At 41.4% G+C, this 12,474-nt stretch overlaps 1 protein-coding gene across 3 annotated transcripts in view; it reads left to right on the top strand.

Moving 5' to 3' along the window:
- Nucleotides 1-6,203, top strand: part of STAG2 (STAG2 cohesin complex component) — a 46,694-nt gene extending 40,491 nt beyond the window's left edge. For all 3 annotated transcript variants that reach the window (XM_081964167.1, XM_081964166.1, XM_081964168.1), the window contains exons 29-34: nucleotides 171-376; nucleotides 1,390-1,579; nucleotides 1,674-1,787; nucleotides 2,266-2,392; nucleotides 2,652-2,729; nucleotides 4,008-6,203. In XM_081964167.1, the coding sequence (XP_081820293.1) occupies nucleotides 171-376; nucleotides 1,390-1,579; nucleotides 1,674-1,787; nucleotides 2,266-2,392; nucleotides 2,652-2,729; nucleotides 4,008-4,031 (739 nt within the window). In that variant the 3' untranslated portion in view covers nucleotides 4,032-6,203. The remainder of the gene's footprint in view (nucleotides 1-170; nucleotides 377-1,389; nucleotides 1,580-1,673; nucleotides 1,788-2,265; nucleotides 2,393-2,651; nucleotides 2,730-4,007) is intronic.
- Nucleotides 6,204-12,474: the final 6,271 nt, after the last annotated feature.

The following is a 12,474-nucleotide window of genomic DNA, read 5'->3' as shown; positions in this document are numbered from 1 at the left end:
GGGAAAAATATATTATCAGAAAATTGGTGACCATACAGATCACCCATTATCTCTTCTACATTAGAATTTTGAACAGCAGCAGTAACTACCTTTAATCATTCAATCAATCAACTTAAAAGACTATCCAGGAGGTATTTGTAGTAATCCCTTGCTCCTCCTTTCTTTTGAAGGTACGCTTATCTGGAGAAGTTTATGACCTTTCAGATGTCACTTCGAAGGGAGGATGTGTGGCTTCCACTCATGTCTTACAGGAATTCTTTGCTAGCTGGGGGTGATGACGACACAATGTCAGTCATCAGCGGGATTAGTAACCGAGGGTCGACAGTAAGGAACAAGAAGACAAAACCAGCTACAGGGAAGCGGAAACTCCCTGAAGGTTTGCAATTATTTATTGTGGCTTTCCTTGGTGTCTAGAGTCTACACAGGTAATCCTCCACTTACAACTATTCATTTAATGGCCATTCAAAGTTACAACAGCACTGAAAAAAGTGGCTTATGACCGTCACATAAGTGATGCATGGTTCACTTCACAACTGCAGAGATTCGCTTAACACTTGTGGGGTGGGGGGAGCTTGTAAAATGAGGCACAGCTCACTTTGTTAGCCACCTTGCTTGGCAATGGGAATTTGGGGCTCAGTCATGGTTGTAAGTAGAGGACTATCTGTATTTATATCCCCTACATTGTGCCATAGATCAAGAGCCTACTTGGTTTGTTTCCCATCAGAATGGTGCCTTCTGGTTTGGAAAATTTAAGATTAACACTAACCAAGATTACATCCCAGTTATAATCAGACAGATGTTGTAGACCATGCTTTGTAAGCAATGGCACCCACTGCTTATTTGAAGGCTAGTGTCATGATCCCGACTAACAAACACAAGCAAATCAGAGCTCTGAGGCTAAGGTTGTCGTCTTCCTCTAAGAACTTCTTTCTTGGGTACATCATATTGGCACGATCAAATGGAAAACCAGCTCTAAATGTTTCCCGCGGTTTCAATATAATTAAAATAGGAAAGAACTCCCTCCCCAAAAGTCACAGGTCACGTTGGCCAATTAGGTTAATTGGCGGGCTCTCCAGGCACCACTCCCCGTCTCTATCCACCACCTCTAGAGATGACCTTGGTTCCCGTGAGAAAGTTCTGTGTTTTGTCTAGCAATGCATTTCATCCTCCTCCCTTTTCTCCCACTCTGTGTGGCAACGGAGAAATAAGAAAGGTAGGTTTGATTCATAGTTGACAGCTAGGCTACAGCACTGCTGATGATACCTAGTTTGGCAATAAAATGTCTGCAAGAAAGCTATCGAGCACCAAGGAGCCCCCACGGATCACCGATGCTGTCCGAGGAGCCCACGGATTCTGAATTGATGCAGAGCTGCTGCTTTGTCTTTGCAGCTGAGGAGAGCAGCAGCAGCGACAGCCTGTGGCTGAACAGGGAGCAGGCCATGCACACGCCCATCATGTTACAGACGCCGCAGCTCACTTCCACCATTATGAGGGAGCCCAAAAGGTTGCGACCGGAAGAGAGCTACATGGGTGTCTACCCCATGCAACCCGAGCACCATCAGGCGCCCATCGACTACAAGTACATGCTTGCTTTTAATTGGGCCTTATCCCCCCCCTGCTCAAACACCGCACCTGTCCCCTTTTTTTGTAAAGAAAGGTGTCGTTCCTTCCAGTACGCAGGTAACATGGATGCTGGCTCAAAGACAGCAGGAGGAAGTAGCCAGACAGCAGCAGGAGAGGGCAGCGATGAACTACGTGAAGCTGAGAACCAACTTGCAGCACGCCATGTGAGTACACACAACGGCTGTTTTCCCCAGCTGGGCACACTGGCTTTACACACCCTTGCACACCGGTAGTTAGAAATTGGGTTGCAACAATTTTATATGAAGAGGGTAAAAGTCTTCTTAAGGAGCATTAAACTTTTCCCTCAAAGATAACTTTTCTGGATAGAAAGTAGAACTCTATTATTGATGCTTCAGACAAACATCACCAATCTATGTATCGTTTTACCAAGAAGAGAAATGCATTTTTTTTTTTTTTGCCAGTTGCTCTCCCAATAAATATTGAATGATGCTGAAGATGATTCGACTAACACGGAAAATTAAACCCTCATGTGAAAAGTGAGGCTAAGCCTCTTCGCAAATGTTAATGCTATTTTCATCCTAAGAATTTTTCCATACGGGGCTGGCAGTTTTTAATGCTTGAAAGAGCACTTGGTGTTGCGTGACTGAGTGACACTCATATCCATGTTTCAATGTTCTTTAGTCGACGTGGCACTAGTCTCATGGAGGATGACGAAGAGCCCATCGTTGAAGATGTGATGATGTCATCAGAAGGGCGCATCGAGGATCTCAATGAAGGCATGGACTTTGATACCATGGACATAGACCTAGTAAGAATCAGTTACTTACCCCTAGTTGCAAAATATATACATATATATATATATAAACAAACAAACCAACAAACCATTCTCCTTCCTTTAGAAGATTGGTTATATTCTATAATAGCTTTTTCCACTTAAAATATTGATTTGTCTTAGTTTAAATGCTGAGCTCTTGCAAACCTGGAGGGAAACACATTCTCTAATGGCTCTGCATGAATAAATACAATTAAATCAACCCAATACACTGATAACCTGGTTTGCCTTTTAGCCACCATCAAAGAACAGAAGAGAAAGAACAGAGTTAAAGCCAGATTTCTTTGACCCTGCGTCAATCATGGATGAATCTGTAAGTAGGATGGGATCAGTTTGGGTGAATTGCGGTTTCTTTCCTCGTTGGGGTATCAGACGTGACCCTTCTAAGTGGGGTGGGAGGTTAGGCCCTGCTAGGGTGGCTGGCGTGCTTCAGAATCCTTAGGAATAATTCTGAATTATCTCTGCTGCTGGGAATGGGCAGATCCTTCACCTTTCCTCTGAGACTAGGGAGGAAATCAATGATCATGGCAGGAGAGGAATTCCGTTGCAGTCTTTCCCAGAGTCCAGGGCCAAGGAGACTCATCATGGCCACAAACTTTGATGGCTACCTTAACATTAAATTACCATATCAAAGGCTGCAATTAAAATGGTCACTGAAAACTTGCTCTAGAGAACATGCATTCCAATAAAAGGTGATGTTGCTATTTCTTTGATTCCTCTGTTAATGTGTTTCCGCCCCCCCCCCCCCTCAAAAAAACCCACAAGGTTTGTTCTGTTCATATCTGAGTGGGTCTCAGGTACAGGTAATTCTTGACTAAGGACTACAGTTGAGTCCAGAATTTCCATCGCTATTATAAGTGAGCCCTTCCTTCCTTCCCTTTCTTCCTTCCTTCCTTCCTTTCCCATGTTTGTTAAGCAAATTACTTAATCTAGGGCCGGTGATAAGTCACTTTTCAATGTTGTCATAACTTTTGAGCAGTCACTAAACGGATGGAAATGAGTCAAGGACTACCTGTGTTACGGGAAAGGTTCCCCTCTTTGCCTTGCTGGTTGCTTATCGCCAAACAGGAACGGAGGGGAAAATCATAATCATAAATGGGATAATTTTCATATGACTTTACTTGAAGAAGCCTTTTCAAAGCTTCCTCGCGTTCCTCACGTGATACAATATGGATGAAAGAAACTCTGTGCATAAATTAGAAATATATATGTATATAAATAGTGTCCTTAGATGCCACCACACGAGGGCAGCACATGTTAAACATGATTGAGCAAAGTCTTGTACTTCTTCTTCTGTTGTTGTTGTTATAAGTGTTGGGGTTGTGTTGTTGTTTTTTAAACAAAATTCAGAACGAATAGTAGCCATGTTCTGAAGGTCTTTCAAAATAATGATGTCCTGGATTTAAAACTGTCTTTAGAATGGTAGAATTAACATGGTCTGGGAAGAAACAGGGTCAATTTGGAAGGTTTTAGCTTCCATCGCTGATTTCTTTTTGAAATAATAAATATTTGAATGATAAATATTTTGTGCATATTCTAAAAGTATTTTCACAAAAAACCTTACAGTTTGATCTTTTCCTCTTTCTTCCAGGTTCTCGGGGTGTCAATGTTTTAATACTAGTTCAGCCAATAACTCCGTGGTAAAGTCATTTTCTACTATGGAAGAGGAGATTTTTAAATTTAAAAAGTGTAGATAACAGTGATATTCTGAGCAAGATATTTTTTCTCTAAGGAGAATTGATGTACTTACAAAATCTAGTACATTGAAGGGGCAATTTTCTTTGCCTGAAACAATAAAGGACAAGTAAACGACTTGAGGATAAGCTATTCTTTCTGTTGGGAAACCAGTATTTTATTTATACAATGTTTAGTTTATTTCCAACTCATAATATAAATATCACTTTAAAAAAAAGAATAATCCTAGCATCAAAGAAGTGCTTAGTGTACGCACTTCTGTCATCTGTTGAACATACTCAAGCAATTATATATATATATATTTTCTAGATTATCATTCAAAGCATCAGGTGAAAATTAAATGGGATGTTTTGATTTTGAAGTTTGGAAATCTGTGTAATTAGATGAAAGAAAAGCATTTTGATGTGATGTTTAAATTCTGGTCAACAGAAACTTTGGTTGTGATAATCATGGAAATAAATTACGAGTGATTTTTTTTTTAATTCAGAAATTATTATAGAATATTAAAAAAAAAAACACGCCAAGGCTTCCTTGTTACATATTCATGAAATATCCAAGAATCATAAACTGCCAGAAAGCACTGATACCATTTCAGCTTACCCATCTCTAACCCTAAGAGTTTGCTTGTCCTTTAAGAAAAGCAAATGTAATATTGTGAGATTCCTTCCAGTAGTGCCACTGTATTTTGTCTCCAAATAAAGAAGCTTATTGTAGTATGTTTGCAGAAAAAAAAATTCTAAACAAAAATATACAGCTTATTAGAGTGTGGGAATAGGGGTCTAAATTTTAAATAAAAAAGTATAAATATATATATATATATATATAAAATTGGTGCTGATTTTATAATTGCGCAGTTTTAGTTTTTTCTTACTTTTAAATTCCAACTTAAAAATTATGAGGTTTCAGAAATATATTGAAAGTTTAACAATGTTTAAAAAAAATAGATTTAAGCATGAGAACTCATGCTTTAAAATGATTTTTAAATTTGTATTTTATATTGTTTTATCTATCTCTGTCTTTGCAAGCAGTCTTCAGGTTAATGATACTTCTAACAGGTTACAGGACATTTCTTCTGTTTGTAAATTGAATTGGGTAACAGAACTTCATCAGTGCCCCCGTCACATTTTTTAAAAGCTAAGCTTTAAATGAATTTCATTTCTCCCCCAACCCCCCCAGTTAAATTTTTTTAAAAAAATAAAAACCTATGGATTTATGTCATTTCAACCTAATTCATTTTTTGCCATGCTAAGGCAGCTAGACGACATTTAAAGGAAATATTAACTTATAACACAAATGTATATTTTTGTCAGTTGTCTCTCAGTTCTTGAGGTATATTATTTCTAATCATTCCATGCGCCTTAATATGCTTGCAATATGATAATTTCCTCAGATAAGCAAATAAGAAGAACCTCTTAGACAAAAGGAAAAAAAAAATTAATCAAAGCTTGGGCTGTGGTAGCCATAAACCATAGATTCTCTAAAGGATCCTGATGACGTAATTATTTTGAAAATCATGATGTAATACACAGAGCCAGTTTCGCATAACTCCATTTTGCATAAATATTCACGTGTCCAAAATACTGCCTATATTTCTTTTCTTTCTTTTTCTCTCTCTCCTTTACACCACTGCGTTTAAATAGAACTGCTGAGAGGACTGTATATATATGATTTTGTTGATTTTTTTTTCTTACTCTTTCTTTGTGAAAGCAGTTCTTACAGCTTTTATGTTTTCAGACTAAAAATGTTTTATATATTTACCTTAACCTGTTGTCCTCCACATTCTATCGTCCTAATTGTACTGTTTTCTGATTTGTATTTATGTCTTGAGACAAGTAACTTTTTGAATAAAAATAAACCTACAGTATGTTGTAAGTTTGATCTTTTTGAATCAAAAGGTAGAGGAAGAAAATAAAAAGAGTGTGAATGGTATAAAAAATGTTATGTTTATAAGAATTAAAGCTTTTTCCATGTCTTTTAAGTGTTTGTCTCAGAATTGGGATAATGTATGGAAAACTGCACTGTTTTATATTTGTAATAAATTGTACAAGTTTTTAAAATGTGAATAAAGCACTAATTGGGTTAATAATTTAAAGTAGAGATGTTATGCGATTATGATTGGTCTTAACTATTTCTTTAGTTGGAAAACGACGGTCCCCTCCCCGTTCTGTCTCCATGTATAATAGAAGAACAGAGTTGGAAGAGACCTTCGAGGTCTTCTAGTCCAACCTCCTGCTTAGGCAGGAAACCCTACACCACTTCAGACAAATGGTTATCTCATCTCTTCTTAAAAACTTCCCGTGTTGGACCATTTACAACTTCTTCTTTATTTAATACTCTCAGTAACAAGTGGGCAATTTAGGCTCTTTAGATAGAACTGATATTTTTGGAGACCTGATCTCAAACTCTTTTTGACACAGGTGTATGTATGCAGTGGACACATTCCCACAAAATGTAATCATTCAACTGTCCCCCTCCCCCTTTTCCTGGAATGAGATCCTTTTGGCAAGACACTTTGCCAACAACTGAATTGCAGAATAAGAGTCAGAAGGGACTTTGAAAGTCACCTAGTCCAACTCCCTGCTCAAGCAGGAAACCCTAGACCATTCCAGACAATTGGTTGCCCAATCTCTTGTTAAGCACCTCCAGCGGTCGAGCCACCTGCAACTTCGGAAGGCGAGCTGTTCCACTGATTAATTGTTCTCACCGACAGCAAATGTCTCCTTCATTCTAGGTTGGGTCTCTCTTGATTAGCTTCCATCCATGACTTCCTTTCCTGCCCTCGGGTGCTTTGGAGAATGGGTGGACCCCTTCTTCTCCCTGACAGCCCCTCAAATATTGGAAGGCTGCTAACATGTCCGTAGCTCTTCTAATAAGCGTGTGTATACTCCTGCTGAGAAGTGAAGAAGGTAGGTTGAAGACAACTTCACAAGACTATCTGCCCTAGAAAAAGTTGCTGTCGCGGGCCTTTGTCAAATTCAGCTAGCAGTGGGACGGGCTTCAGACCAACAAGGATTCCTTTGAATGCAAAATCTACGGGAACAATGCTTTCTTTACCACCAAGCTGTTTGCACTTAACAGCATTAAAATAATGTTTAGGATAGAAATAGACAACCTGATGGTTCAGGGCACCCACCTACAAATAGTCCTTGATGTATAACCATTCATTGAGCGACTGAAGTTATAACGGCCCTGAAAAAATGACATTATCTAATTGGGTAATGAAATGTCTGCCAAGAAAACAAAATTTGGAGAGCACCGAAGACCCCCCACAGTCGTCCTTTTCAATTCCACAAAGCCCACTTCCTTCTAGTGCTGATGCTGTTACCTAGTAGGGTAATGAAACCTCTGCAAGAAAACAACCAAACTCCAAGAGCACCAAGAAACGCACAATCCCATCCTCTTCCATTCCACAAACCCCACTTCCTTCTAGCGCTGATGCTGTTACCTAGTTGGGTAAGGAGATGTCAGCACGAAAAGAACCAAGCTCAGAGAGCACCAACTTTGCGCTACAAATATTCTCTTCTCATTGGCAAGATAATCACGCTGAGTAGCTATTTTTATCCAGGATTGGATTGAGGCCCAAAGAACAAAAACTAAACAAAAATACATTAAATGTTTTGATTCCTTTCCCCCTCCTAGTTCTAATCCTTGGACTTCACATCCTACGCACACTTTCCTCCCCTTACGACAAGTTTCCATTTGCACAAATTAATGCCTCCATAAGCAACAGGCCAGGAAAAAATACAGAAAACAAGTGTGGAAAACACGAGCAGGTTTTAGTTTCTTTCTGGCACGCTGCAAAACACTGAATTATATTTAATTGCAAAACAAAGTGTTGTTTAATTGCACGTCAATAATAAATGTTGCTAAAAAAAATCCAATAAAGCAGGAATTATTTTGTCAGTTGCTTTAATTTTGAGAATGCTGAATTGCTGGCAATAAGCAGGCCTGGCTTTTTAATGATACTATTATGTTACTAAAAAAAATGGAAATAAAAGCAGGGGCAGACCTCAGGAAACGATTGTTTAAAGTAGATTGGAAGAAAAGTCGAACAGGAATTTCCTTCCTAAGAGGAAGGTATGTTGTCGGAGGGAAAATGCAAATATTATTCAGTGCATATAGGCCACGGGAAGCAGGAAGCCGATGAGGGAAAGGTCTGATACAGTCTGCCATGCAAACAGGAGAGGACACACATTTTGCTTATTAGTAATGTTTTTCTTTCCAATGCCAGGATAAATCACCAACCCATGCGCTGCAGGAATTTTGTAAAGCACTTTGATCCACAGTCCGCCTCTGGCTCGATAGAAAACAACTTCCTTTCGCTTCTCTCAGCCCTGGTCCCCTTCCATGCCAAAAGTTTTATTGAATTTTTCACCACAGATCAACAGAGTTGGAAGGGACCTTGTAGGTCATCTAGTCCAACCCCCACCTCACCCAAGTGTTGTGGACCGTCAGTGGCCTTTTATTAATGGACTGTGAATTCTGCTCATCCACATCCAGCAAAGTCTTTCAAGGGAGGATTTACAGTCACAGACTTTATCTGGCTTGGAGAGCTGACGGGCCAATAACTGCAAAATTTGGCAAGGGGTCTCGGGAGAGTCACGAACCAATTAAGCGAACTAATTGTCTCCTGAAATCTCCACTCCCCTTTGCTGTTCTTTTATTTCCTCTGGGAGGGGCCATTCATTGTCCACCTGTGGCCTTACTCCCAAGTCAACCCCTATTCCTTAGCTCTTCCCTTCGTCTGGCAACTCTGCGCATGCGCACACTGGTAACAGGCTCCAGCTGTTCTTCTGCCTCATTGATGTCTGATTCCGAAGGCAGCTGATAACTGGCATACGGCTCTGGCCCCCTCTCTGCCTCCGACACAGAGCCCTCATCAGAGCCTTCCCCAGACTCCAGGACTGGCCCATTTTCCTCCCCAACCTCCTCACTGTCCGAATCTGCTGCCAGCTCAGCTCGCCACTGGCAAGCCACAACACATATGAAGGGAGCCATCTCTCCGTGCCGCTTCTGGCCAAACCTGCAAGCTTGACCTGACAGCCTCCTGACAGTTGTCAAAATCATTTCATTCCGGCTTGGATTTAACTGCTTAAAATAATATATAGCCTCGGCTTTAAAAAAAAAGAAAAGCTGACTTGGATTTTTATATATAAGTGTGCCTTTAGGGCAGTGTTTCTCAAACTTGGCGACTTTAAGTCCTGTGGACGTCAACTCCCAGAATCCCCCAGCCAGCATAGCTGGCTGGGGAATTCTGGGAGTTGAAGTCCACAGGACTTAAAGTCGCCAAGTTTGAGAAACACTGCTTTAGGGGAATTCATATGTTATGTTTTACATGCAGCCTCAATCCATTGAGAGAAGGAAGAGAGAAACCTCTGGCTGTTTTAAGATACAACAGGCATAAAAATAGAGGACAATTAAATTACTAGAAATTCAGAGACTTCCCAGCATTTTGATTTCTTCCCCTTTAATTTACTCACACGAATTTTCCCCTGATTCAAAAAAAAAAAAAAAACACTGCTCTTTTGCTTGTTTGGATCCAGTTGTAATTCTCCAAAGAACTGACTCTTAGCCATTGTCATTACATCTGTAGGAAGGATTAAAAAAAAAAGATTAAAAATTAGTTTTTTAAAAAACAGTAAGAGAGAGCCACTTAGGACTAGTGGTTAAGGCACCAGGCTAAAAAATGGCAGACCGTGAGTTCTAGTCTTGCCTTAGGCATGAAAGTCGATTGGGTGACTTTGGGCCAACCACCAGGAGATAGTGAGTTCTAGTTCCACCTTAGGCATGAAAGCCATCGATCCTAAGAATTTCCAGGCTGAGTTGGCCATAATAGGAACCTTAAAAATCCCAGTTTGGAAATGTGACAAGGATACATTTGAAATAACTGAAATAACATCAGCAAACAATGGAAGTTAGAGAGTTTTGTTGACCGTGGGAACAACACAGAAGGGTGATATTTTCCAGATCATTAAAAAATGCTCAAATTGCTATCTGTTTATTATCCAAGGTCACGAGTGTTGAAGGATGAAACCTTAAAGAAGCTGAAGCTGAAATTGCTTAGGAGGCAGACTTCACTATAAGAGAGGTGGTATCTCTTTTAAGGTATGAAAGGTGCAATCCAGAAATAAGCAGACTCAGTTAAATTCTACACGTTGGGCAATGAATCAAAGACCTGGGATTAAGAATCTTTACTTCTGTTGGAAGAAATATCCATCTGGTACAGTTCCAAGCCGGGAGAAAGATAATTAATTCATCCATGCATTCATCCATCTTCCATCTAGCCATCCACCCACCCACCCACCCACCCTAAACTACTTTTCCTTACCTATCTGAGTAAATCAACATACATAGGCTGAAACATCACCCCAAGCTTAGAATCATTGAGAATTATTCTAAGAATCCAATATTTAATAATGTCCCAATATCTCAGGGATTGCCCCAAAGAAGAGGGAGTCAAGCTATTCTACCAAACACCTGAGGGCAGGACAAGAAGCAATGGGTGGAAACTAATCAAGGAGAGAAGCAACCTAGAACTAAGGGGAAATTTCCTGCCAGTGAGAATAATTAATTAGTGGAACAGAATTTGCCTCCAGAAGTTGTGAATGCTCCAACACTGGAAGTGTTTAAGAAGATGTTGGATAACCATTTGTCTGAAGTGGTGTAGGGTTTCCTGCCTAAGCAGGGGGTTGGACTAGAAGACCTCCAAGGTCCCTTCCAACTCTATTCTATTCTAATCCAGATACCTGGAACTAGTTGCGTACAAATTTTGCTTTCCAACACTCCTGCATTTTTCTGGATTGGAGCCCATTCCAGCATTATGTTTTCCACCGTGATTTCCATTAAATTCCTACCCTATACGCACACACACCCTGAAACCTTGGGGAGGGGGGGAAATAAATGCCTCTTTTCTTTTCTTTGGCTCGGTGTGGTTTTTGTTTTCCACCTGGCACCTTTCAAGAGGAGCCAGCCAAGTCCTGCTTCGTGACGGCGAGCCTGCTTATTTATGCAGCCCGCGTTGCGACAGGCGGTGGAGCAAAATGTGCTCGGGGGAGCAAAATCGGGGTTCCCATGATCACCGAAACAAAATAGTTCTGGCAAGGTCCTGAGAAAGTAAGGAGAGGAAGCGGGAAGAAAGCCCAAAGGAAGCTGGCAGGAAACGATCTACCGTTGAGCCTTCTAGGGACTGCAAGCTGGAACAACAAGGAAGATCTGTTTTGCAATGGCCCGAGATGTTGCAGAGACCCACAAACACAACAGCGCCAAAGACACGCTGGGTGGGGTAGAGAGAAGCATTGTCTGGACATGAAAACAGGCCCATGGAAGGAGATCTCAACCACTGTCCTTTTTTGAGGGATAGAATTTGAAGGCCATCAATAAAGAGTTTCAAGTTGGACAACGACTCATCTAATATGAGGATTCTTGCTCTGGAGACAAGGTTGGACTAGAACAGGGGTCAACAACCTTTTCGACTTCAGGGACCACTAAATTAATAATTTTAAATCCCGCGGACCACTAAAATGACCTGCCTAATGACTGGCTGGCTGGGCGTGGCAAGGTGGTCATGTGACAGGGGTGTGTGTGGGCAACTCAGTGTCACTCACATCGAGGGGTGCCTTGCTGGCCTCTACTCACCCCTCCCCTCCCAGCCACTCCTCCCCTCCCTGCCCAGGCTCCTTAGGGCCCCAATAGGAAGCAGTTGTTGGAGCTAAGCAGCCACCACGAGAAAGAGTTGGCAAAACAGCTCAGTTCAAATTGGATCTGACCGAGAAGGAGGCTCAGCAGAAGCACCTCACTGAGGACTAGGAGCATGGGCTTTCCAAGCAGAGGGAAGACCTGTGGGAGTGCAAAGGCCAGGTGCCAGCGCCTGGAGGCTCAGTGGGCTGAGATGGTTAGCCAGTTCCAGGCCATGATGCAGTCTCACTGGAACGAGGCTCTCCGGCTCTTTGCCACCAGCGGCGCTTCCCTCCAGCCTTCACCCAAAGCCCCACACCAGGAGGCTGAAGCAGATCCCAAGTTCGAATTTCTGCCCCCCTCTGAACCTACACAAAAAGACCCCGAAGGGGGAGACTCGCTGCAGCAACACAAGCGTTCATTGCATGTATCTATTCCAGGGGCCGTAGTTTGAGGACCCCCTGATTTAGTACAATATACAAAACGCAAATAATTTTTCTGCGGACCACCAAAATGTTCTCATGGACCACCAATGGTCCACAGACCACCAGTTGGTGACCGCTGGACTAGACGACCTCCAAGGTCCTTTCTAACTCTAGAACTCCAACCTCACATTAGTATCTTTGAAGTTTTTCTCTATAATAGGACTTGGAAAAAGAGACTAACTTCCTAGAGAAGCAACACCCCCC

Source organism: Natrix helvetica (genome assembly GCF_964273705.1).
Source record: "Natrix helvetica genome assembly, chromosome: 11".
Classification (NCBI taxonomy): Eukaryota; Metazoa; Chordata; class Lepidosauria; order Squamata; family Natricidae; genus Natrix; species Natrix helvetica.
This window is presented reverse-complemented; position numbering and strand designations above follow the sequence as displayed.